This window comes from Chenopodium album, chromosome 3, assembly GCF_948465745.1.
Source record: "Chenopodium album chromosome 3, dcCheAlbu1.1, whole genome shotgun sequence".
NCBI classification, from domain to species: Eukaryota; Viridiplantae; Streptophyta; class Magnoliopsida; order Caryophyllales; family Amaranthaceae; genus Chenopodium; species Chenopodium album.
This window is the reverse complement of record NC_137836.1, coordinates 80,948,406-80,976,195: the sequence shown is the minus strand read 5'-3', so window position 1 is coordinate 80,976,195 and position 27,790 is coordinate 80,948,406. Positions and strand designations below refer to the sequence as shown.

General features: G+C 34.6%; 2 protein-coding genes and 1 pseudogene across 2 annotated transcripts; all 3 read right to left on the bottom strand.

Moving 5' to 3' along the window:
• Positions 1-54: 54 nt before the first annotated feature.
• LOC145625495 (fatty acyl-CoA reductase 3-like) lies at positions 55-17,515 on the bottom strand. Its single transcript, XM_081678520.1, has 10 exons — positions 17,504-17,515; positions 17,191-17,387; positions 15,531-15,631; positions 14,993-15,176; positions 14,695-14,856; positions 14,402-14,483; positions 13,833-14,096; positions 12,744-12,871; positions 12,550-12,613; positions 55-654 (listed from the first exon to the last, which is right to left on the bottom strand). The coding sequence occupies exons 1-10, from the start codon at positions 17,513-17,515 to the stop codon at positions 55-57; spliced, it is 1,794 nt and encodes a 597-aa protein (XP_081534646.1).
• A 4,088-nt stretch (positions 17,516-21,603) lies between these two features.
• Positions 21,604-23,695, bottom strand: LOC145625494 (uncharacterized). Its single transcript, XM_081678518.1, has 2 exons — positions 22,843-23,695; positions 21,604-22,502 (listed from the first exon to the last, which is right to left on the bottom strand). Exons 1-2 carry the CDS (start codon positions 23,693-23,695, stop codon positions 21,733-21,735), a joined length of 1,623 nt encoding a protein of 540 aa, XP_081534644.1. The 3' UTR covers positions 21,604-21,732.
• Positions 23,696-26,036: 2,341 nt separating this feature from the next.
• Positions 26,037-27,759, bottom strand: LOC145625493 (uncharacterized; annotated as a pseudogene).
• Positions 27,760-27,790: the final 31 nt, after the last annotated feature.

Genomic DNA, 27,790 nt, shown 5'->3' with positions numbered 1-27,790 from the left:
TTTTGGCACCGGTTCAAACCGGTGTCTTAGGCCGGGTTTGAACCGGTGCCAAATTCATTTTTCACGTAGTGTCACAGACCTAAGATTCTCAAATTGATCAATATAATCCTCAATTGAACCCAATTGTTGCAGCCTGTTAAACTGCTCTACCACATTAACTCCAGAATTATCCTTAAATCTTGCATACAAATCAGCAACAAAATCATTCCAATCAACAACTACAGCACGTCTAACAGACAGATAATTCATAACCCAACTTTCAGCTTTAACAGTCATATTCAAGGAAGCTAAATCAACTATTTGTTCATTAGGAATTTTGCATAGAGTGAAATACTTGCAACATTTCTTAACCCAAATCCTAGGATTAACACCATTGAATTTAGGAAATTCCAATTTAGGGTTCATACCTAAGGTCCTGGTTGGATTGGACCTAAGAGGATTGTCTGAAGGAGTTGAAGGAGCAGACGAACCAGTAGATGATGAAGAAGGAGAAGAAACAACTTTCTCAGCTCGGATTGACTCCATCAACTTCATCAATTCTTCAATTCGTTGATCGAATTTAGAATTTTGCTCGGCAAATAGCTTCTCCAAATTTTGGATTTGAAGCTCCATTGCTGCAACTCTTTTCGTCAATGGCGGAGGCGCCATAATCTCCTGCTAAAAGAAACAGCGAGGTCAAGCTCTGATACCAATGATAAGGGAGAAGCTTCAAGCTTCTTTAATGGCGGAATTCTGAGTTTTTAGAGAGAGAAAGAAGAGAGAGATCGAAATTTAGAGGAAAGAAGGAAAGAAAAGGAATTAAATGTGTATTGAATTGAATTAATGAAATACAGTTGTAGCTATAGTATTCAAGCTAGTGGAATTCCACGTCAACTTCCCACTAACTAACTAACCCTCCCACTTGTAACTAATTTCCTCTAACAAACTTTTATTAGCTTTATTAGCTATAACAAACTAATAAGCTAACCCGTAACAAACTATTAATCATGACAAAAGCATGATTAATTAATCCCAATTACAACCAACTGTATCATTGACCCTACTCTTTAACTTTTACATTATTTACCAGGTCACCTAATTTGACCATGTGGGATCTTGAATTACTATCACAATATACAACTTTTATAATTTTCACTTATAGAAAATTAATTTTATTAATGGTTTAAGTTTTGCATCCACAAGTGTGATAAAAGAAACAAGTCAAGCAAAAAAGAACGGAGGAAATATAATTTATATCATTTTGCCAACTACAGTACCTTGCTTAGCTTCATAAAGTCTTCGTATTTGTTAATGATCATTATAACTTGTATCTTCAAATCTTCGTCTAAGTTAAGCCTATGCCTTTAATTAATATCTGTTCTTTTTTAAATACAATATTTCTCATCTCATGCTTGTCAATCCTGTATTTTAATCATTATGTTTAGAAAAATAAAAAATGTATTATTTTCAACTATTGCCAAAAATGTATACTCGTACATTATTTGTAATAAATGTTTTCTTTTATTTTTAAGTTATCATTTCTTTCTATCACTCTCATCATCACATACATTCATATTTTTACCTTTTAATTTACAAAGGTGACATATAATATTTGTCGGCAAAAGAGGCAAAATAAAATTTACTGTATTATGTAGTACGTACATGTGATGCATAATATATTGACATATAAAAGCTAAGAGTATAGATTGAGAAAGGAAATGAAATATCAAAAAAAGTATTTAACTATTGCTAGCTGGAATGTGATTGTTAACAAGATAGTAATCCCGATTAATACAACCGAGATCAAAGCTGATAACTTTCACTTCCATTCCTTCTTTGCTCATTCTAATTGCTCATCTCCTTAGCTTCTCGGTATTCTCATATTTATGGGTTATACTCTCCTCTTCCTTGTTTATTAATACTCGTAATAATAATGGGTCTTTCTCAAACACATACACCAAAAATATTTCACTAATAACCCATTTGATAGCATTTTCATTTTTTTTATTTATTTATTTTTTTTTTTTTTTTTTTTTTGAGGAAATAGCATTTTCATTGTATAATTAACCAGTTGTACCTTAATTTTTATCATAGAGTACAATAAAGTCTTTTTTTTTTTTAAAAGAAAAAAAGTCAACGTGATTACAATATATTGTAGTAATATAATCTATGAGTATTATAATTCATAAATAATCAAATTCATTACTTTGTATATTGTTAGGGCCTCATTTCAGCTTAATTTCAGTTCGACTCTGTAGACACCCATTTGTGTCTCCCCAAAACCAAACCCAGTGATGAGTACCTTTCACGTTGAATCATAATCGAATGAAACGAAAGTGTGGAAAGGTCTAGTGTTGCGGAAAGTTTTATTTCTTTTCTTTTCTCTTCTCCCTGTTTTTGAAAACTTTATTTTTAAGAAAACAGCCAATCCAGTTTGGTTGGTCCATAATATGGGTCCAATAGTGGTGTAGTTGGATGGGGCTTGCAAAGACCTTTCCAACGATATATTATAAGCCCAATTCCGATGAATATTGAGGAATTTATGGCCAATTTACTAAACTGGGCCCGGTTTGAGTTTTAAGTACGGCCCAATGATCTAGGGGAGGGCCTAATATGATTTATCATTCCTAATGTAATTAGGAGTGGTTTTGGTCTTCTAGAACATTCTAGAAGGTTTTATCATTTTTAATTCAATTAGGATTCTTCAGAGTTTTAATTAGATCAAATAGCATTTTCGACCGAAATTATATTATTTTATCTTCCAGTACGGTAAAATTATCAGATTTTCGAAAACGCGTTAAAATCCGGTTTGGCGTCCAACCCCAGGCCTTGGCGCCTGGAATCAAGATTAGCGCCAGACGCCAGAATTGGCGCCTGGCGCTAGCCACAGTTCCTGGCGCCAATGAGCCAAGTCTGGCGCCAAGGTGGATTTGTGGTCTTCATACTCTGTTTTGATAAATTATCTTTTTTGGATGATTTTCTCTATAAATATCGTATCAAAAACTCCGTTTTTGTTCACGAATTCTCCTTATTCTTAAGTCTTCATCAACTATCTTCATCATCTACATCTATCATTCACCAATTCTCTCTATTCTTAAGTCTTAACCAACTCTCATCAAGATTTTCTTGATTATTCTCTCTCTCTCTTTTTCTAAAACTAGCCTTTTCTCAAATAAATAATTCCGCATTCATTAGATCTTGATACACCTAGCCATATTCGAAGTTGCCTTCGCCCTAGACGTAAAAGGTTTTAATTTCTGAGGGTTTGGTCCCAAATCTCTATTTAAATTATTTAATTTAATTGTTTTGATTATTATTTTCCTTGAAGTTACTAACGTGTGTATTTTGTTATTAGAAAGAGGTACGAGGCATCCAAGTAAGTACTTTAATTGATTTTATTGATATTATGATGTAGATATCATGTTTATATTGTTATTATGATTCCTAATATCATGTCTAGGGTATTTTTAATATTAAATATGATTGCTATAATGCCTTTTATTCTCTTCCTAATATTAATTCATGTTAGTATCATGTTAGGGTTAAAGATTTGATTTTTATTGCTTAGTGACATGCTAGGGTTTGTTATTAATCTTGTTAGTATCATGCCTAGGATCTTGCTATGCTTTAATATGATTATGATTATGATTGATATTATTATTATTAATGATGTTGATTATTCATTATGTTGCTTGATATGTATTATTATAATATTCTTTATTGCTTGGTCACCTTTATTGCATGTTAAAGGGAATTGGTATTTGCAATCACGCTTAATAAGATAATTAATAATCTTGTTTAGGGTTAATTGTGATTATAATTTCAAGTGATCTCCAATAATAGTTTATTTGTGCATTAAATTCAACCAACATAGATTAAACAGGTTTAGGGTTAATCCTATTGATTGCATGTTAGTCAGAAAGCGCACATGAATACGAGCAGAATAAAGTAGAGGCCTATTATTAGGGCAGGTTCAATCTCTTTTAGGTTGGATTTGTACCATCATCCCCGGACCCTTATTTGGTTCATGACCTTATGGAGTTGACGATCTCTTGGATCGTTAAGGGGTGTAACCTTCACCTCGTGAACGGTTTACAAGTTCCTTAAAAACTTGTTGGCGACTCTTTTGCTCTATCTTCTTCCCTTTTGGACGCCACCGTACTTTAGTGTATGATCACAGTGGGGTTCAAGCTAGTGGGATTTTTAAAGGCTTGAAACTATTCCCCACAGTTTTTGGCGACTCCACTGGGGAGGATTTCTATTTTAATTCCTGAATTTGTTTCGGCAATGATTTAGAATGAGTGGATGAGACTCGAAAAGTTCTAAGTATTTCATGTGCGTAATTTTGATTAACATTGTGGCATATGCATAAAAAGGTTCTCATTGGAAAGACCATCCGTAATGAGTCAAAAACATAGGATTTTACACGTAGGAAATTTGAGAAATGTCTTTCACAACTAGGACTGAAATAACACCGCGCGAAACTGGATGATTTTATTGAGCACAGAAAGCTGCTGAGGCATGTGGGAAGTAGCGTCAGGGGCCAGAGCTTGGCGCCAAACTTTTAGTCGTAGCGCCAGACGCCAGTATTGGCGCCAGGCGCTACAGTTAAAAGTTGGCGCCAGTCTCTGTTTGCTGGCGCCAATTTCCCCCAATACCGAGCCAGAAATATGCGTTCTAATTTCGACCGGTTTTTCGTATTGTTTGCTCGATCCTACTTCCTGATTGAATTTTTTCTCACTTTTCTGAAACCCATATGTGTTCTACATATGGACATAACCCTCTGGGAATTCATGCTCTATCTACCTGATTGAACGCTCCTGGCAACAAAGGGTACATCTGAGAGGTTGAATTCACCAAACCATGGAAGTGAGTTTTTTCTAAAAACTCGCGGTGTCCTATCCACACGCGTTAACCCTTCACGGTTAGACTTCTACGCGGTGCATCTGGACAATTAACCATGGACCCTATTTGACTAAACCATATCCCGAACTTTAGAGAACTAGAGCCATGGTTAGGTTGCGAACTCATTGCATCATATTGTGCCTACTTGACTAATTGTGCATTATTTGTTGTGCATATATATTCTATGTTTTTCTTAACCATTTGTTTGACTTGTGTTAAGACTAAATAAACTGATTAATGACTAAAGGACTTTTTTTTAATTAATTAATTAATTAATTTGAGCTAATAAATAAACATAAAATCGAGTCATAGTTCCTTTAAGTCAACCCGGATTTTTATTCCCGTATACTGCACAAACGTCAACTTGTTTTGGTCATATCTGTTGTTCTAGAAAGAACTACGAGTCGTACAACCTATGGATCTGTAGCCCCGAGTTTTTTCTTTAATTTGGCGTTGGTTTCATCCCAATCAGAGTCGCAGATCAAAATTTATGACTAAAATACCACAGTCTGTCCAGTTTAATGCATATACGTGAAGTCTTAACTTAGTCTTTGCTTGAGTCTAGTCACATAGTCTAGCCACATGGTCATGACACGAGTCTTAACATGTCACCTACACTCACTAGTCTTAGCACACACTTTGAGTATACATCACCATGACCATGTCTTAGGTTCATGCATGAGTCGGTTTTTTTCCGTCATTTGAGTTGAGGGGGTACATTCTATTCCTAATTCTTCATATCCCTCCATCTAAATCTTCTTTCACATTATATTCCGATCATTCTTCACCTCCTCCATCCATTGCATGTTGAATAAAGTTTGAGTCAAATAATTAACAATAAATATCCCCAATTTCCTTTTCCACAGTACTTGGTCGAGGAGAGAAGGGCGATTAATCAAGGACAACCTCTTTATTCAAGTCTCGCTTTTTGATAAACCGATTCGTCAAAAGAGGAAGGCTAAGAAGATAATGGAAACTCAAGAAGAAGTCAATGAGCTTAGGAACCAATTGGTTACCATGACTGAAACACTGAAGCTACTCACCCTCAAGGTTGATGATCCCGTGAAGCAACAACAGATGGATCTCATGCAAGAGAGTCTAAGCAAGCTATCTAGTGACTATAAATTTCAGGGCATGAGTTCGCAAGGGGTCTCGCTGGACAAGGAACATCTTCCTCATAAGTTCAACGCCACTGACATCCCTAAATTCAAGGCAACAGACAACCCTTACTTCCATCTAAGAGCTTTTGAAACTATAATGAGCATTAAGGGTATCGATAAGAAGGTTTTCCCCTCTCTGTTCCCACTATCTCTTGAAACCGTTTGCCAACAATGGTTCTTCTCCCTTGACAAGGAGAAAACCTCTACCTGGGAATCGATAGCAAACGCTTTCGTTGATAGGTACAAGTGCAATATTCAAGTTGAAACCGATCATAGACAACTTGAGATGCTAAGACAAAAAGAGAATGAAGGCTTTACTTTTTTCTTTAATAAATGGAGAGAAACTTCCACCAAGATGATTGAGGTCCCCACCGAAAAAGAATCCGTGAGGATGTTTATCAAGAATCTCCAAGAAAAGTATTCAAAGCACTTAAAATATCAACACAACTTGAATACTTTCAAGGCCGTCTATGACATAGGTATCGATATCAAAGATGACCTCGCAAAGCAAAAAGCTACTAACAATAGCAACCACGGTGGCTGGAAAGGAAAGAAGAGCGACAATCCTTCTTCTTCCGAAAGCGCCCACTCTAGTAATAATGTTAGTACCTTTGACCATAATGATGTCTTAGCCGTGGACAATCAAGGATCTAAAAGGAAACCCAGGCGAGAGTTCACATCCATTGGAATGACTTACGATGCTGCTTTCAATCATCTCTATGATCGAGGATTAATCAAACCTATTGGCCCTACCGAGGATCCAACACCAAAAAATCGATCTTCGAGATGGAATCCAAATTCCTATTGCAAGTACCATCGAGGAAACGGTCATACCACCGATCAATGCTACAGGTTTCAAAATCTCATTCAAGATCTCATAGAAGCAAATAAGATCCCATTGCCTCTAGCTAGCGAGAAGACTGGATGATGTCGGAGCAAACAACACAAGACAAGAGGCGAGCTTCAATGACAAGATTTCATGACCTCTTTTGTCTATTTCTTTTTCTTTTTTTTCCTTTCCCCAATAAGTCTAGCATAGGCACCTTTTCTTTTCCTTTAGATTATTTTGTAGTTTTTCTTTTCTTTTCCCTTTTTAATAAAATGAGCATTTATTTCCTTGCATATGATCATTTCATTAAAAAAAAAAAAAAAATCCATGTCGAATTAAGCACAAGGTATACCAATGATTTGAGGCACCTCTTGTAGCCACATCATATCTCCTTTCGCCCTTCAATTATACGATCCTTTCTTCATAAACCCTTTGAGCCTCGTATAACGATAGACCTTTCTTTTTTCAACCTACATCTATCTAACCTTGGGATGGGATGGTGTGCAACTTATGCAATTTTCAATTTCATAAAAAGCTTGAGCAAATTCAAAAGAAAGAAATAGCAAACAATAAGCAATAATAAAAAACGAAAACAAGTGTACAAAAGGGCAAGTGTTCCAATGTCTTTGATATGAAAATATCTTCGATAAGAACACGTCTCAGATTGCGTCTCTTATCGAGTGCTCGGTACCGTGCCTGAGAAACATGAATGTCAAGTGAGTGATAGACCGCATGATCGAGATTGTCCACACTTATTAAAATAAAATAAATGCTATAGCAAAAAAGAGAGCTAAAAAAAGAGTAGAAAACCTCAAGCATAAAAATACAAATATTCAAAAGCAAGGTTGCACACCTTGCGGGCTTATCTAGGGTCTTGAGCCTTTATCCCCTTCTTCTTCAAACCTTTAGCCTAACCACGTTACAAACCTTGAAAAGACCTTTTTGAGGTATACACACTTGTGCGAGGTTTGGCTAGAGCTACGTTCGGCCTGATTCCTTACGGATACGTAGGCAACCTCACATCGAGGTGCGGCCGTAATAAACATGCATTCATATTCACATTCACACACTTACACCATGATCATATCAAGGAATTCCCTATGCTCATCCCTTTTCATTTAGAGCTAGACTTGGGGGCTTGATCCCTATATTATTAGCTTACCTAGCCTAAGAGTCACCACCATTTGACTCTTTTCAATATATTTTTCCACACACTTAGCTCTTGCGGCCTAGCCTTAGTGTCACTATCACACACTGCACAGATACATGACCAAATATATTTCCCTCAGGAACCCTTTGTCATGAAATCTTAACATAACGATGAAGCATGCCTTGTCACATCACTCATCACTCATAATTGTCATTACATAGAAGTATGAAGTGCTTAGCCTCCGTGCCTAAGTTACCCAAATACTTTCATCATGGAGTCAACCGTTGAGATAGCCTAGGATGAATTAATCCTTGAACCTTGAGAGATAGTATCAAACAACATTTGACTAAGCTCATTCAACATGCATCTTCAAACTTTTGATTTTCTTTTTCGCGTCTTTCTTTTTTGGGAGAAAGTCGGTACCCTCCACAAAAATGACGGAAAATTCTTTGCATTTTCGAGTCGCATAATCAACACTATGCACACACGGGTCATGAGTCTAACACATGTGTCATTACACTTTGAGTCGAGTCAACCTCGAGTCAGTCAAACATATCGAGTTAAGTTTATAACTTGAGTTGTGTTGAGTCAATGAGTCAAGAAACATTAAGCCTTAGGTCAACCCTAAGATAATTAAAAAAGATTGGCAAAGTTCTATAGTAAAAAATAAATACAGGTGCAGCAGAACAGGGAAGACCCTACTCCAGCGCCTGGCACCAGAGATATTTCAGCAACGACAGAGCTCGAAGCCTCTCAAAAAGGTGATTTCGACTTCATGCAGCAATTTCGGGTTCCTTGGTACGCCAGTTAGCCCCTATAAGCAATTTGACATGATTAAGTAGTTGGTTTGATTACAATTGTAATAAGTGATCGATCTGACGAAAAATCGTCTCACTTAGCTTAAGCGCCTAAAACACTGGCTCATTACAATCGGTTCAAAAGCAAGCACTTAAACGACAATATTTCCAAATATGGATTGTCGCACATTCTTATTAAACGACAAAGTTTTCCAAAAATCGGATTGTCATCCCCAACTGACAATATTTCCAAAAATGGATTGTCGTGCATCTTCTTCAACGACAATTTTTCCAAGATTGGATTGTCATCTCTGGCAAAGTTTCCAAGCGTGGATTGTCGTGCTCCTTCTTTGTTTGGCAAGTTTTTCCAAGTTCGGATTGTCATACATTCATAGATCGCTGGCAAGTTTTCCGAGATTGGATTGTCATACACCCAGTTCCCTATAGCAAAATTTCCCAAAGGATTGTTGTAGGTTTCTATTCATCATAAATTTCGGCAAAAGTTCCTCAACGTGGATTGTCATTCATTTCAGCAAGTGGCAAATTTTCCCGAAGTGGATTGTCGGTCGACTCTTTTTTGCAAATGTTCCAAGACGCGGATTGTCAATAGTGGCAATATTTTCCTAAAAGGATTGTCGCATAGCGTTGGCAAATTTCCAAGGTGGATTGCTTTCAAGAGTTATATTCCAAGATGTGGATTGTCGATCGTAGCAAAGTTCTTATGAAAGATTGTTACGAAGCATTGGCAACTTTTCCAAAAATTGGATTTTGGCAAATTTTCTGAGATACGGATTGTCGCTTCATCGTGGCAACATTTCCAAGGATGGATTGTTACGAAGCATTGACAACTTTCCCTAAATCGGATTGTCATACATCATACAAGAGTTGTGTTGGCAACTATTCCCAAAGAAAAGAGGATTGTCATCACAGGAAAAGCACCGACATACTGGTTCACAAGCAGCAAAGCGCCGACGTACTGGCATAGCATCATTAAGGATTAAAAAGCAGTGATCTTTTCGAAGACTATCACAGCGGGAAAAAGAAGCTCTTTGTTCAGAGACGAGTGAACATCGAAACAGCAAGATGGCGTTCTCTAGCTTGTAGAAAGTCATCAAACAAAATACAGCAACAATCGGTTACTTTCAGAGACGTGTGCTCGACGGTGCAAGATACGCGTTTCTTAACTCTTCTATCTGTTTAACTAATGCTAGTTTTGCAGGTATCGGCGTTATAAGATTGGTTTAGGATCGCAGAACGTTCTGAATCATTCTCCGTCCCTATCGCTACTTTGACTTTCGTTTTCGAAACTTGCGTTTCTCCAAACTCAGTCAAAGTGGGGGCTTCTGTAGACACCCATTTGTATCTCCCCAAAACCAAACCCAGTGATGAGTACCTTTCACGTTGAATCATAATCGAATGAAACGAAAGTGTGGAAAGGTCTAGTGTTGCGGAAAGTTTTATTTCTTTTCTTTTCTCTTCTCCCTGTTTTTGAAAACTTTATTTTTAAGAAAACAGCCAATCCAGTTTGGTTGGTCCATAATATGGGTCCAATAGTGGTGTAGTTGGATGGGGCTTGCAAAGACCTTTCCAACGATATATTATAAGCCCAATTCCGATGAATATTGAGGAATTTATGGCCAATTTACTAAACTGGGCCCGGTTTGAGTTTTAAGTACGGCCCAATGATCTAGGGGAGGGCCTAATATGATTTATCATTCCTAATGTAATTAGGAGTGGTTTTGGTCTTCTAGAACATTCTAGAAGGTTTTATCATTTTTAATTCAATTAGGATTCTTCAGAGTTTTAATTAGATCAAATAGCATTTTCGACCGAAATTATATTATTTTATCTTCCAGTACGGTAAAATTATCAGATTTTCGAAAACGCGTTAAAATTCGGTTTGGCGTCCAACCCCAGGCCTTGGCGCCTGGAATCAAGATTAGCGCCAGACGCCAGAATTGGCGCCTGGCGCTAGCCACAGTTCCTGGCGCCAATGAGCCAGGTCTGGCGCCAAGGTGGATTTGTGGTCTTCATACTCTGTTTTGATAAATTATCTTTTTTGGATGATTTTCTCTATAAATATTGTATCAAAAACTCCGTTTTTGTTCACGAATTCTCCTTATTCTTAAGTCTTCATCAACTATCTTCATCATCTACATCTATCATTCACCAATTCTCTCTATTCTTAAGTCTTAACCAACTCTCATCAAGATTTTCTTGATTATTCTCTCTCTCTCTTTTTCTAAAACTAGCCTTTTCTCAAATAAATAATTCCGCATTCATTAGATCTTGATACACCTAGCCATATTCGAAGTTGCCTTCGCCCTAGACGTGAAAGGTTTTAATTTCTGAGGGTTTGGTCCCAAATCTCTATTTAAATTATTTAATTTAATTGTTTTGATTATTATTTTCCTTGAAGTTACTAACGTGTGTATTTTGTTATTAGAAAGAGGTACGAGGCATCCAAGTAAGTACTTTAATTGATTTTATTGATATTATGATGTAGATATCATGTTTATATTGTTATTATGATTCCTAATATCATGTCTAGGGTATTTTTAATATTAAATATGATTGCTATAATGCCTTTTATTCTCTTCCTAATATTAATTCATGTTAGTATCATGTTAGGGTTAAAGATTTGATTTTTATTGCTTAGTGACATGCTAGGGTTTGTTATTAATCTTGTTAGTATCATGCCTAGGATCTTGCTATGCTTTAATATGATTATGATTATGATTGATATTATTATTATTAATGATGTTGATTATTCATTATGTTGCTTGATATGTATTATTATAATATTCTTTATTGCTTGATCACCTTTATTGCATGTTAAAGGGAATTGGTATTTGCAATCACGCTTAATAAGATAATTAATAATCTTGTTTAGGGTTAATTGTGATTATAATTTCAAGTGATCTCCAATAATAGTTTATTTGTGCATTAAATTCAACCAACATAGATTAAACAGGTTTAGGGTTAATCCTATTGATTGCATGTTAGTCAGAAAGCGCACATGAATACGAGCAGAATAAAGTAGAGGCCTATTATTAGGGCAGGTTCAATCTCTTTTAGGTTGGATTTGTACCATCATCCCCGGACCCTTATTTGGTTCATGACCTTATGGAGTTGACGATCTCTTGGATCGTTAAGGGGTGTAACCTTCACCTCGTGAACGGTTTACAAGTTCCTTAAAAACTTGTTGGCGACTCTTTTGCTCTATCTTCTTCCCTTTTGGACGCCACCGTACTTTAGTGTATGATCACAGTGGGGTTCAAGCTAGTGGGATTTTTAAAGGCTTGAAACTATTCCCCACAGACTCCTAATTTGCTTCTCTCATAAAATATTCTTTTCACCACTATTCAGTTCATTTCAGCTCAGCTCAGCTCAATTCAGTAAATGTGTACAGACCCTTAATGATTCTAGTCTTCATAAGCAATGTCCTAATCGGGCAATTTATGTATTTCAGCAAAAGAGACATATATAGTAAAAACTAATAATATTACATGTGAACTTGTGAAATATCTTGGACATATATAGTGATTTTAATAATATCCCTTGAACATGTTACCCTAATGAGTAATGATACAACATCAACTAAACACACAAGGGAGAGTAATAAGCTAAGGAAATGAAATATCAAAACAAGTATTTGACTGTTGCTGGAATGTGATTGTTAAGAAGATAGTCATCCCAATTAATACAATTGGGATCAAAATTGAAAACTTTTCCATCCATTCCTTCTTTGCTCATTGATCTCCTTAGCTTCTCGGTATTTTCGTCATCAAAACTGCAATCGTATTAGAATAATTAATTATTACGGAGTACTTTTTTATACAAACCAAGATTAGGTTATTATCTGCATCTCAAGTATACGGGTATATAATTATATACGAAGTATGTGGTACCCTTGTACTTACATGCCAGCAAAGAGCAAAAAATGCCGATATAGCATCGTCATTTTAGCTGATACTTTAATCTGCAGCTCAAGTTTATCTTGATTACCCTTGAATTTATGACATGATGCTCCATCTACTAATTTTAACACCTGTGAACGAAAGAGGAGGGTATTAGGTTGCAATTAAGTGTGAGTTGTTGTCCCACATGGAAAAATTAAATAAAGAACCACTAGTTTATAACCTAAGTGAGCTACTCCTCCTATACCCATAAGTGTGGGCTTTTCTCGCCACATACGTCATACAGATTGGTTATAATATGATAGACAAATTGATCCAACCATTGGACAAAGTCATTATTAAGTATATCATATAACTAATATATAAAGCTAATAATAAAATATCAATATTTATTCTAAAAAATTATCATATGAATTTATTTTATGTCATAATATTATTTTTTTGAGTGAAGGAATTAGTTTAAAGCGTAAAATATCTATTTATAATATATATTAATCGGTTAAAATAATATACTTCACAACTAATAGAATTTTATTACTACATAGACCTATCAATTAGGGTCGGCTCATCAGTCATCTCGGATTGGGTCACTTTAGGTTACGAGTCAAGAAATGTTCAACCCTTGCCCAAAGTTTTGGGTTCGGGTCAACCCAACGGGTTTTGAACATTTTTTTTAATGTATTAAATCGAACATTTCCACCAACATTAGTATTAATCATTACATGTCTATTAGATAGCAAATCGTCACAAAAGCACATCAATGAACGTATCAATGGTATATTTTAAATTTGACATATAGATTAAAAATCTATCTTTAAATTCAATAAACAAATCGGGCATCGCACGGGCACAAAACTAGTATGAATATAAATTTATCTATGTAATTATTTTTACATAATCTATTTTCTTTATCAATTAAATTGGAAAAATACTGTCGATTAAAAGCCCTTTAATCTTGACCCTGACCCTATTATCATTGGGCTACCCTGCCCAATTACCACCTCTAGTACGGAGTAGTACATAACATGTGTCCACAGTTATTGAAATAATATTTGCAACAGGGAGGAATTAAGTGAAGAAGACGTAACAGACCATTAATTTAAGGATGTCCCGCACCAAAAGCAGTGGATAATGGAGTCGACCTTTCACCAAAAGATCTTTCTTAATATTCACAGGCATTCCTCGAGCATCAATCCATGGGTTTTTGTTAAAGAATCGATAATTGTTTTTAATCAACTTATGTAGAGCTAACGGATTTCTCATAGATGAGCCCACATGATATATTGTTAAACTTGGCTTATTTGCATTTGCCACCATTCCCATGATCATTGAATTTACCACCATATCAACTGGAATCTGCAATCATCCAATATCCATTAGATAAATTGGTTAAATAGAGCGGATCATCAATGGTGCGACCTGAAAAGAAATAGTGTTTTTGGCCAATTTTAGGCCTTAATAAAAAATCTAAGGCGTTTGATAAGTCTAAAATTAGATGGTACTTCGTACAAGTTTATGGTTTATCTAGATCTAGAAACAATATAACAATACTTTCTTTGTTTTTTTTAGCTGTACATTTATACTCCGTATATACCATCATAAAAATATGGATCAAATTTATTATTGAAATTACTCGTATGCCATAATGAATTTCCACTTACCATATCGATGATAGCGTTACCATCACCTTGTGCAATATGGACAAGTCCTTTGCCATACACAATTGAAAGCATGCCTATGCTTCTGTCAAACAACAAGAACATAAAGCAAAGAGCGAGAACAAAATTTTTAGTTATTTAATAAAAAAAAAAAAAAAAAAAAAAAAAAAAATAGTTGTTTCATAAAAAAAAGAAAAAAAAGAATTCTTATTTTTAGTTATTTCATCAAAATATAGTAAAAAAAAAGTCAAGTGTATTAAATATTCAGGGACGAAGGGACTATAAAAATGTCTTACCCTGCACCTTCAATCCAACTAGGAAATGGCTCTTTGTAAGTACTGCAAATCATTGTAGGGCGAACAATAATTATTGGTAAATTTTCTTTGTGCTCCCATATAAGCATTTCTCCCATTGCTTTTGTAAACGCGTAGGTATTGACCCATCCGTACATATTCGCCCTACATGTATAGATTATAGAAGCACAATTAAGCAAAGTCAAAATGACATAGGAAATCTTACACTATACTTAGCTTGCTTCTTTGCCTAGCTTAGCTAAGTAATGAATTTATTTAAAAAATCGAAACGTGAACTCACCTTTTTTGGCCTAAACTTTTCATGGTATCTCGGATTTTCTTTGTGGAAGCTCCCTTCCTCGTGAGATCATTCAAAGTTTTAGCAACTAACTTCTTTTCTACTTCAATGTCTAACCCAATCATGTCACTTAATGTCTTACAGAGGGTTTCAGGTATTAGCCCTGCCTTTTGTCTGCATACATAAGCTAATAAAACAAAAACTTTATCATCTATTCTATATACTTGTACTTCTTTTACTACTCTCTCCGTTCCTAAATTACATTCCTACTTTTCTCTATTATGTGAGGAATAAATGCTATAATTAGGCCAGGAATGTAATTTAGGGACGAAAGGAGTTACCAGCTTAAGAAGAATAATGCTAATACTAATACTTCTTTTACCAGCTTAACAAGAAATTATGCTAAAATCGAGATGAATTGGTTTAAAGGTAGTTTTTTTTAAGGGTTGTGGGAAATAGAGTTGTCAGAAAGAGAATATACTACGTATATATGTGGGAAAGCTTAATTAGAAAAGAACGCAAAGTGATTTAAAATTCTAACCAGTTGACACATGAAGAAGAATCTGCAGTTTTGGGCACGTCTTTGCATATTGCAACACATTTTTAGCCCCAAGGGTGTTGATTTCCAGTGACAGATTATACCTGAGTAATTATATATTGACATGCATTATATAACAACAAAATATTATATACTACCTTCGTTAATGGTTATCTGCAGTATTATTTGTGAAATATAAAAAATTTCAAAGTTGCAAATAACCATGAACAAGAGGTGAAAATTCTACAATGTCATTCTTTAAAAATGACACCATAAAATGCTGACATGGCAAAATCTATTTGGCCTTTATTTAGTATTTTTATTTTCATTTTAAATTATTTTTAATGTCCATAATGTATTAAAATTGTATCTATATCATGTATTCTTTTTAATACATGTATTTTTTTTATATCACAATTATTTTAAAAAAATAAAACACAAAATTAAAATTGTTCATCATCATATTCATCAATGTTCGTTCTTCTTCTTCCACCCATTCTCAAACACTAGCTGTTAATGTATTCTCATCAATGTTCTTCATTCTTCCACCCATTCCCAAACATTGTTAATGTATTCTCAACACCCCTTGCATAAAAAACATACGAAATAGCTAGCCAGCGAACAACCAGAATGATGGATAATCACGGATTTGCTACCGGAGAAGAACGGCTGCCAGAAATATTGCCTGGAAAACCGCCTGAAAACCGAACTAGACATTCCCAATAAATTCGCCTGAAACCTTCTTGAAATGACCAAAATCGATCCCAATTCAAAATACGCCTGAAATCGCTTCAAAACTCGCCAAACTGTTGAGCTGCCGCCGTGAACCTTCGCCGGACCTATGTGCGCAGAAAATTAAAGCCGTCGGGTTCTGCACCTTTACCGCTGCACTCTAATTGCCTATAAATCTATAATCGCACAAGAGAGACAAACAACCTGATTTTTACATAAATCGGAATTATCGAACCCTAAAGCCGAAAATTGTATACGAATTAAAGAATCAGATTTAAAAACCCAATAAAAATCCGATCTTTGGACGACTTGTTGATCGGAATACAAGATATTGGGGATGCTTAATTAAGATCACAAATGAAGAATGATGATGAACAATCAAGAACGATGATGAATATTTGATTTTCTAAATTTTGATTATATAATTTAATTTTCTGGATGATTTTAAAAAATAAAAATAGATTTTCAAATACCAAAATTATGTATTCTTTACAAAAAAATACATGTATTTCCAATTATACATATGTATTGTACATTTTGGCTTTTAAAAATAAAGGAAAAATTGACCAACCATAACATGCCACATAAGCATGTTATGGTGTCCTTTTTTGAAGAATGACACAGTAGAATAATCCTTACAGAGGTAGTAGTTTACATTCATTATGCTCATTACGTGGATGCTAAAACACGAATTAAAATTCATGAAATAATTCATCCATGTATTATTTATGAAATAAGAGTCCATTGTTTAGGTCTTAGGGGGGCCTATTTAGTTTTCACTCCGGGCTACAAAAATGTCAAATAAGACACTGTCAAATCCTGTCTGACTATCTATATCATATTATTATTTGCTAGCATGAAGTTGGTCTTTCTACACCAAAAATGTCAGGAGTATGTTTGAAATATTATGATAAGTATGTAAAATCATTACCTCTCTTGGAACTTGGTCACCGCAGCTGAATGAATGATAACGTCAATTTCCTTGTATATTTCACTGTCGTCGTCTTTCAATCCCAAATTGATCAATGATGTATCCCCATCAATTGGTGCAACTTTTTTAGATATGAAGGAATCCAACTCGACTCCATGTTCATCTCTTAGCACTTGAAACAATTCCTTGGCTATAATCTATACATAATCAAATAAATGATTAACTTGATGTGAGAAACACGTACGGCGATCCTAATGCCCCTCAACGGTACGTATATGTATAGTGGCGCGCGTATGGTGCGCATAAATCATACACGCCGCACCATATGTGCGCGCACCATGCATGAATGCATCTATCATTTCAGGAATTCTCGGATGCACCAATTAACTTTATTTAAATATTTGATTATTTTTCTAAGTTTGAATATCATACTATATACAAATACAGGTATTATATACCTGATCATGTAGTCTTTCAAGTGGTGACTTGTTATCTTTGCTTCTTATAAGAAGGTATAACTTTTTCACATTTGGCTGAATTCGAAGTATCTTCTCCACGAGCACTATCATATCAAAATAGAAAAAGTATTTCATTGAAAAATACGAGTAAAATACATTAATTACTCCTTGTTAGTTCAACCGATCATTAATGTTTGTGAAAACCTTGTTTAATTTTTATTTACATGATATAATTTTAATCATATTTGGAGTACAACTACAAGTATATATAGGTCTTTTAAGGCTTATTCAAAATTGATACTTTGACATATATGGAGACAAAATCATACCATTCAAAAAATATTTTGACATATTTGTATAACTTTTCACGAAATTAAATTTTTGTTTAATTTTTTGAAAAAAAATTAAATTATAAGGACAAACAAACTAATTGTATGCCAAATTTACCTTTATTCTTTGAATAGACAATTCAGATCAATAAGACAAATATTATATTATATGCATTTAAAAATCTAAAAGATGTTGTATTTTAAGCTATTTTTGTTATGTGTGATGCTCTGATTATTCAGAAGTTTAGGGTTTGTTTCACATTTATTGAACGAGCTAAACTGAATTGAAATGAACTGATTGGAGCTAAACTGAACTGATTGGAGTTGAAATAAACTGAACTGAACTGAACTGAAATGAATATTTTATGAGAGAGGGAAATTAGGAGCTCAACTGAACTAAACTGAACTGAATTGAAATTAAGTAAATGTGAACAGACCCTTAGTCTCAAAATGCGAATGAATACATTTGGATGACTAAAACTCGAACAAGTCAAACTCTCAAAAATTGATCACCTTTCTAAGCTATTTAGTTGCATAGATGAGGCTAAGGTCATCACCTTTTGCTAGGAAGCCAGTGGCGCCAGTGACTAAAAGAGTTTTGTTGCAAAGAAACTCAACTCCGTTTTCAGCTTCCATCTTTGATGAATTATTATATTAAGGTGATTGAATAATACTAAGAGGAATATCAACTAAGGTGATCGATAATTACTATAAGGAATTAAGAGAAAATATTTAAGAAATTGTGGTGGCTCTCCAATAGAAATGTAGTACACTCGTGCTTATATATACAGTAATACACTCGATTATTTTTATTTTTTAATTATTTTTTAAAAAGATATATATACACTCGATTAGTATTGAGTGAATATTGACAAATTGCAAAAAATAATGAATACTCCATTTATTTGGGCAGCTTACATTTAATGTAGTGCAAGCTGGTGACCCAGTAATATATTTAAAGGAGTTTGGTTCAATTAAGCTTTATTTTTTTATTTTTTTTGAGTAATGGTTCACTTAAGCATCATAATCTAATTTATGTTCCCCTCAAAAATAAATATAAAAATGAAAAATACTTCTTTTGTTTTTTTTTTTTATTATTTGATATTGTTTAACTTTTACACTTTTCACCAGTACCCCTTTAACCGTGTGGAATTTTGAAGTACTATCACAATATACAACTTTTATAATTTTTTCTTAATGAAAATTAATTTTATTAGTGGTTTAAGTTATGTATCGACAAGTGTAATAAAAGAAACAAGTCAAGCAAAAAAAAATCGGAGGAAATATAATTTATATCATTTTCCCAACTACCAGCACCTTACTTTATAAAGTCTTCATATTTGTTAATGATCATTATAACTTATATCTTCAAATCTTTCTCTAAGTTAAGTCTATGTCTTTAATTAATATCTTTTCTTTTTTCAATACAATATTTCTCATCTCATGCTTGTCAATTTGTTATTTCAATCATTAATATCTAAGTTCAGAAAAAAAAAAAAAAAAAAAAAAAAAAAAAAAAAAAAAAAAGGTATTATGTTCAACTATTGTCGAAAATGTCTCTTTTGGAGCTTGCCCCTCGGGTTCACCAAAAAAAAAAAAAAAAAAAAAAAGAAAACTATTGTCGAAAATGTATGCTATTCATTATTTGTCATAAATGTTTTCTTTTCTTTTTAAGTTATCATTTCTTTTTATCTCTCTCCTCATCACATACATTCATATTTTATCTTTTTATTTGCACTCTCAACTCTCAAGCTCATCTAGCCTAAAAGTATGTGTGACCATTTAAAATTGCAAATAATATGTAACGAATGTAATATTTGGTGAAAGTAACAAAGTTGCAATTAGGCTTACAGCCCATGTAGACATCGACCCACGTGGGCATCAGCCTATCACTTAGGCCCAAATGAACAATCATCACATGACCAATTAAATACAAGTACCATGTATGGATATTAAACACATGGGCGGTACCCGAAAACCGAACTCATAATCTGTGTTACGAGTATTATAGATAGTTGGGAACCAACTTTGGAGCATGGGCGATCCCTATCAGAGGTCATCGTGTCCAAATTTCATTTTGTTTAGAGTTGGTTTAATACTTATGGATCGTTTAACATCAAATTAGAAAAAAAGAAGTTGTGATCATATTTTATCGTTTCATAATCAGATCAAATCAAATAAGTAAAATGATGGTAAACTGGACATAGACTTAGTATAATAAATATTGACTTGAAAAGGTTGTGAACATGCTCGATTTTTTTTTTCAGTTGAAATTTAAACAATATTGGAGAGAAATTTAAATAAATTTAGAACAAATGTAGTTATATAGCAATAAGCTAATACTACCCCTTTTTTGAGTCACATATTAAATTTGATCATGTGTGTATATATAAGGAAACATATTATTAAGTTTGATCTTATTAGATTCGTATTATTATAAATTTTTAATAAATCAATCAATCATCAATAACTATATACTAAAAGACACACCAGCAATGACACGTGTCATCTCCTGGTGTGTCTTTAGTTTTTTTTTTTTTTTTTTTTTTTTTTTTTTTTTTTGTAGTATAAAATTGTATTTTAAAAAAAACATATTATAAAAAAATAACTTCAAAATCTTATACAATATAGTAACTTAAAATAAAAAGGATTTAACATATCTTTAACTCAAATATTTATTTATTTATATATAAAAATTATTATTAACATACTTTTGATTATAATCTACATCATTTTATATCTAATATATCTTTCCTAACCTTTTATATTGATCAAAATTTGTCAACTATATTTTTAGATTTTTTTTCTTTATAAAAAAACTAATTATAATGATTGTTTAATATTAATTATTGAAAATTATCAACTAACCTAGTAACTTTAAATTGTACTATAATTTTTACTAATGCATAAATGCATAATCAAAGAAATTAATGATGAAGTAGTGCATTAGCCAATGGAAACCGTGTAAAATGGAAGTGAATAACACTTATAAAAACGGAGGCAGTAAATTAAAATTCGACTCAATTTCGAATGTAAGGCCCTGTTTGATTCACCTTAATTTTGCTGAACTGAAATTATTTTTACTGAACTGAACTTATTTTTACTGAACTGGACTTAAGAACTGAAATTATTTTTACTGAACTTAAATTATTTTTACTGAACTGAAATTATTTTTACTAATTTTAATTTCTTCTATAATTCTTCTTTAAGAAAACTGAATTTTACTGAACTGAACTTATTTTTACTGAACTGAAATTAATTTTACTGAACTGAACTTATTTTTATTGAACTGAAATTATTTTTACTTAATATTATTTTTTTAAGGTGAATCAAACAGGGCCTAAGAGTAAAGAATCAAGCTTAATTTGTTGGTGGACAGAAAGTGAAGGTTTGTTCTTATATAAACTACTATGACTTGAATCATTATCGGTCCTCCGTCCTCATACGTAAATTTTTAATTATGTTCCATTTTTAATTTTTTCACTTATTTATTAAACTAACATACAATGAAAAACATCTATTAACTGAATTACAAAATGATCAATTCATTATTAATAATAAAACAGTGGTCATAATTACACATTACAAGACTCACAATTTTCTTTATTGTACAATCAAATTCAAAGTATAAATATGCCACATACAAATTAAAGATGATTCCTTAGTAATCAAATAATTAAAGAAGTAGAAATAGATAATAATTAAATGAGTAATAACTTATATACTACTCATAATAAGTTAGTTTAATTCATGCATCAACGCTTGCAAACAACACCACGTCCACTGAAACCAGAAGCACAGTTAAGGTCTGCAAACTCAATACTCTCCTCAGAGCTCTCAATCCCATTTCCATTGAACCTAGCTACGGCGCAATCGGTAGCGAAAATAGAGGATGAATGGAACTCCCTTTCGCCTCCTAGGACCGGCATTGCAACGCCCATCTTAACCCTACTCACGTAGTTACTCGCATAAGTTTGACCTAAAACACCGTTGACTTGTCTACTCAATGACTTAAACTTGAAGCTCAAGTCAAGATGAGCTAAACAATCTTCTTGGGTTACACCATACTTGTGGATCAAGGAATCTTTTTCGGTGATTGGGACAACTACTGCCTTGATCTTGAAGTTACCTTCGGCCTCTATCACTACCGCGTTTGTAGCCCTAGCTCTGGTGATGGAAACATCGCCAGCTGGTGATTGCCAGCTGGCACCTTCCTCCTCTGGGAGGTCAATGGGTTGGCCGTCAAAGGAGAGGGAGATACGGTCAATGGCATCGTTCCATGTGGCGGTCTTTTGGGCACCGAGGTAGATCTTGTGGTTGTTGAAGAGGAGACCTAGGGCTTGGACCCAGGTGAAGTCTCTTCCCATATTGGCGGTTCGCTTTCCGATGAAATGAGCGTTGATGTGGAGGTTAGAGTCGGAGACTAGACAAAAGTCTTGGTCTTTCTTACCGTGGAAGTAAAAGGTAATTCCATCAGCTCCTACGAACCTTGGGTCTTGGCACACTGCACCTGGCTTGTTGCAATCTGTATGTGTATCATCCCAATTATTAGAATAGACGTACTTTTTGATAAAGTTGTTATGTTTTTTTTTTGAAACATGATAAAGTTGTTATGTAGCCTTATATTATTTGCCAAAATCTAGATGAATTATTACCTCTTAAATTTTGGTTCATGTTATGTTCAAAATTTATTTTTTTTCTTAGGACTAAAATGCAACTAGGTGTAGAACATTATCTTTAGACAGGTTTGGAATGCTTAATTTTGAAAATAAAATGTACAAATTTTAAAAGCTAGTTCGTATATTAATATATGATCAACGAATTGAATAATAAATTGAGTAGAGGAGTATAAGATTGAAACTTACCACAAACAGGACTACAAGTAACACAATCAACTTGGCAAGTATCAGCACATGCAGCTGGACAAGTAAACTGCCTATAGTAGCAAGATGAATAGTACCTGTCCATGCACCTTACTTGCTTAGGACTAGAGGATGAAGGCGGGGTTGGTTTGGGTGGAGATGGTGTGGGAGTGGGTGGTGACGGGGTGGGAGTGGGTGGCGATGGGGTGGGTGTTGGTGGGGATGGGGTGGGAGTGGGTGGTGACGGGGTAGGTGTTGGTGGTGATGGGGTGGGAGTGGGTGGCGAAGGGGTGGGTGTTGGTGGTGATGGGGTAGGTGTTGGTGGTGACGGGGTGGGAGTGGGTGGTGATGGGGTGGGAGTAGGAGGTGACGGGGTAGGTGTTGGAGGTGATGGGGTAGGTGTTGGTGGCGATGGAGTGGGTGTTGGTGGAGATGGGGTGGGCGTGGGCGTGGGTGGTGATGGAGGGGTATAAGGTGGAGTACCTCCCGGCCCTTTAGGCTCCTTGGGTTCCTTATCTTTGGGCTCCTTAGGCTCTTTGGGTTCCTTATCTTTAGGCTCCTTGGGTTCCTTAGGTTCCTTATCTTTGGGCTCTTTTGGTTCCTTATCTTTAGGCTCCTTAGGTTCCTTATCTTTGGGCTCTTTTGGTTCCTTATCTTTAGGCTCCTTAGGTTCCTTATCTTTGGGCTCCTTAGGTTCTTTGGATGAGACATCGGAATCCTTAGGCTCCTTGGTGGGAGTGGAAGGACTGGTAGTAGTTGTATCACCAGGGGAAGTGTAATCAACGGCTGCTGCCTCGGCCACAGCCAAGACAAGGAGGAGGATGACAGCCAACACTCTAGTCCGCGAAAGCTTCATTTTCGCGGAGGTTTTTAGTAACTGATTATTGAAAATAATTAGAAGGGAAGGTGTTTAAGATACAGATGAATGTTTTGGTAATGAGAATTCCAATGCTTGTATGTTTCCTTTTATAGTGGAGTTAATAAGATGCATATCTTAATTTTTAATGTTGTTTTTAAGTAGAAGTAATATTCTGTAAATGGCGTTCCTTTAATGGTATTCTACTCTAGTTTTCACATGGAGAGGGCCTTCCTTTCAGCTTCATTTTTTTTAAAACTAAATTGTATCTTAATTAGTTTTCTGAAGTTGTACATAATAGTATTGCGTATAGAAACAAAGCTGATCATTTTTCAGTTATTTTTTACTCATAATATTTTTTTTTTCTATTTGGAAAACTCACTCATCCTGTCATACATAATAAGTTTTGGTATCATTAATTCCGGTAAAAAGCTAAAAATGTTTGAATATGTTTTGACTTTGGAGTATTCGTCCTGCAAACTTAAGCATCATAACAAAATTTTTACAAAAAAATACGGAGTACATGAAATTACAACATTTTTTGAGAACCTTATTACATTTGGGATTTTTGTACTCCCATCAAATTAAGGAGGAGAGATTCTATAAAACTAATACTAGTAGTGTGTTGATAGCTAGATTATATTTTACGTTACGAAGATTGAACTATAGGTGAGAGACATACGGTTAATTAATTACCGTATTATTGTGTATGGTGTTTATTATGAAAGTCATCAACTGCAAGGTTATGTGAATGTCATGTACCATAGGTTAACCTATAATGTGACTCAATATACGAATTGAAATATATAGTTCAGTTTATATTAAGTTTGTTTTTAGTTAATCATAGTTTAAGATGGACTAAACTGACATAGCTGTGGCCTTAATTAGTTGCCAAATTTTTCTTAGATATTCTAGATAGCAAATCAAATTTTCATAGGCTCTCCTATTCTACAGCACACGATCAATTTATTAGTACATAAATACTTCCTCCATTTATTTCATTTTTAGTTGACAAATTTCTTAATTTATTCAGTTTGATAATGCACAAATTCAATCATTGATATCTTTGGATACCGATGATTAAGTAAAAATTAAAAAAAAAAAAATGATTGTTAGAAATATATATCGCGGCAAATATGACTAGATTTCGCATGACTTTTTTTTTTTTTTTTTTTTATTACATATAAATCACAAAATACAGTCAAAGAAAAATGTATAAATAATGCTAAAGTCAAAACGCAATTACAAAAATGAAAGGTAGTACTTCAATTATACCATCAGTACAACATAAAATGTGAAATATTTTTATATACAGTTGTTAATGTATGTGAAAAACAATTTCTACTCCCATATTTAGAAGCTCGTAATAACTAATAATGTGAGTAAAATCCATTGTTTTAGTCAATGGCTTGAAATATAATGAAGCCTAGACCCTTAAACATTTGCAAGCTAAGTCAACTATTATTGGGAGAATCAATTAAATCGTAAATAAACTAAATAAAACTATAAAAGAAGTAAGCCGTCCATGCATGGCTTTCGATCCAGTTTATGTTCAAGTGGGAAAATATTTCATACATGATACATGTTGTTTTACAATGTTTATGAAGTGTTTAATTTCAACGTACATGACAAGTCATATTTAATTTCGTTAATTAGTGTATGCATGGTTGTAGACTTGTAAGCTAAGGTTAAGGACAAATTTGAGCATAGTAGGTTACCCTTAGGCCTTAGCTTGACTTTTTGTTTAAAAAAATTAACGGTCTTAATTAATTTGCATGGAAACGGATACGGATATAAATTCTGAAATCACAAAAATACAAAAAAAATAAAAATTTCTTGCAAGTGAAATAGTACATAGCATTATAGAAATATAGGTGGAAAACAAATTCTTTAGAAATACATATTCTTAGAGAAAACATAAACGTAGTACTCTTTTCAAAAAAAAAAAAAAAAACATATACATAGTACTCGTACTTCTTTTTTTTAATAAACTCACCACCAAGTAATTTGAAGTAATTAAATAGCTTAACTATTTATTTATTAGGCATTCTTATTACTTATTAGACATTTAACCTCTCAAGGTCACTTGGGCTGGGGCTTGAACCGCGGTAACCACCTGACTTGTGGTATGGTCATATGGGGCCGGGGCTATATATGGGGGCGGTCCATCATTAGAACCATTTCAGACTTCAGAGGCTGTTACTAAGAAATTAAGAACATACAGAGTAAGTAACAAAATTAAAATTTTATATAAGTAGCTTTATTTGATAATGGTGTTCATCAATTGATAATGAAATTACAAGTGAAAATAACATGATCTAATACAACAAACAATCACACAATAAAACAACATTTTGATATATATTGTAATGAAATTAATTAATAAATCAGTGTTTCAGAATTGAATTTTATCAACGCTTGCAGACGACTCCGCTGCCACTTATGCCAGAAGCACAGTTAAGATCAGCAAACTCAATTCCTTGATAAGAATGAACCTCGTTCTCATCTCCATTACCATTGAACCGTGCAACGGCGCAATCAGTAGCAAACATGCTTGAGGAATGGAATTCCTTATCACCTCCAAGGACAGGATTAGCTACTCCCATCTTAACTCGACTCGTGTAGTTGCTTCCATAGGTTTGGCCTAACACTCCATTTACTTCATCACTTAAGGAGTTAAACTTGAAGCTTAAGTCAAGGTGTGCAAAACAGTCCTCTTGGGGGGTTATCCCATACTTGTGTATCAATGAATCCTTATTCGTGATTGGGACAACCACGGCCTTGATTTTGAACTTGCCCTCTGCCTCTACCTCTACCGCGTTTGAGGGTTTAGACCTTGTGATGGTCACACCACCAGCTGTGGATTTCCAGCTTGCACCCTCGGTCCCTCGGTCTCTAGTAGGGTGATGGGGTGGTCGTCGTAGGAAAGTGAGAGACGGTCTAGGACATCGTTCCAAGTGGCAGTTTTCTGAGCTCCTATGTAGAGTTTGTGGTTGTCAAACAGGATTCCTAAGGACTGCACCCAAGTGAAGTCCCTTCCCATGTTGGAATCGCGCTTGCCTATGAAGTGAGCGTTGATGTGGAGATTGGAGTCTGTAACAAGGCAGAAATCTTGGTCTTTCTTTCCGTGGAAGTAGAATGTTATGCCATCTGCTCCGATGAATCTTGGATCCTCACACACTGCTCCGGGTTTGTTGCAGTCTGCATTTGATGCAAATCGAAAATTTAGTAACTTTGTTTAGACACTGCACATTTGTATAGGTGCTTTTATAACAAAATGTATACTTGTATATGATTAAAGGTAGAACTGGTACTAGGACTCGATTTACTGTCTGTTACATACATTGATGTTAGCTGATTAATTTATAATCAAAGGACTAATTTGATTGAAAGTTTTAGGTGATTCATGATGTTTTGATTCTAATTAACGTGCTTTTAGAGCCTGCAACTCTTATTCAGAACTTGCAAGTACTAATGACAATGCTGTATTACTGTAAGTTTAAGAAGAATTAGACAGTAAGGAAAATGAGATGAGCTAGCTTACTGCAAACAGGACTGCAAGTGACACTGTCAACCTGACAGGTCTGAGGGCATGCAGCAGGGCAAGTGAACTCCCTGTAATAGCACGCCGGATACTTCTTGTTCATACACCTAACACGCTTGGGGCTAGACAAAGGCGGTGATGGTGATTTGACAGCATGACAAACAGGCTGACAGGTTGCACAATCAACACTACAACTACGCGGACAAGAAGCAGGACAGAAAAGAGGCTTGTTGTGGCAAGAAGGGAACTTCTTGTCCTTGCATTCCACTTTCTTAGGCTTCTGTACCTTAGGAGGTGGAGGCGGAAGTGGTGGCACAGGTCCACAGACAGCCTGACAACTGTTACAATCAACTGAGCAAGTCCGAGGGCACGAAGCAGGACAAAACAGATCTTTTTTATAACAAGGGGAGTACTTGTTTTTGCACCTCACTTTCTTAGGCTTGTGTTTAGAAAGACCTGCCTCAGCAAACGCCGAGGCAAGAATGAAGACAACTACTATGACCAATGTTACTCCCTTCATTTTCTTGGATTGATTACTCTAGTTTTGATGT

What these genes read in the sequence shown, in the direction of transcription:
- LOC145625494 (XM_081678518.1), bottom strand. Translation starts at nt 23,695, where the DNA reads ATGAAGCTTTCGCGGACTAGAGTGTTGGCTGTCATCCTCCTCCTTGTC. An exon ending in TACTTGTAGTCCTGTTTGTG is followed by an intron (nt 22,503 to 22,842) that starts GTAAGTTTCAAT and finishes ATACACATACAG; the next exon opens with ATTGCAACAAGCCAGGTGCA.
- LOC145625495 (XM_081678520.1), bottom strand. An exon ending in TCTTCTTCATGTGTCAACTG is followed by an intron (nt 15,177 to 15,530) that starts GTTAGAATTTTA and finishes TTGTTTTATTAG; the next exon opens with CTTATGTATGCAGACAAAAG. An exon ending in TTTTTGCTCTTTGCTGGCAT is followed by an intron (nt 12,614 to 12,743) that starts GTAAGTACAAGG and finishes ATACGATTGCAG; the next exon opens with TTTTGATGACGAAAATACCG.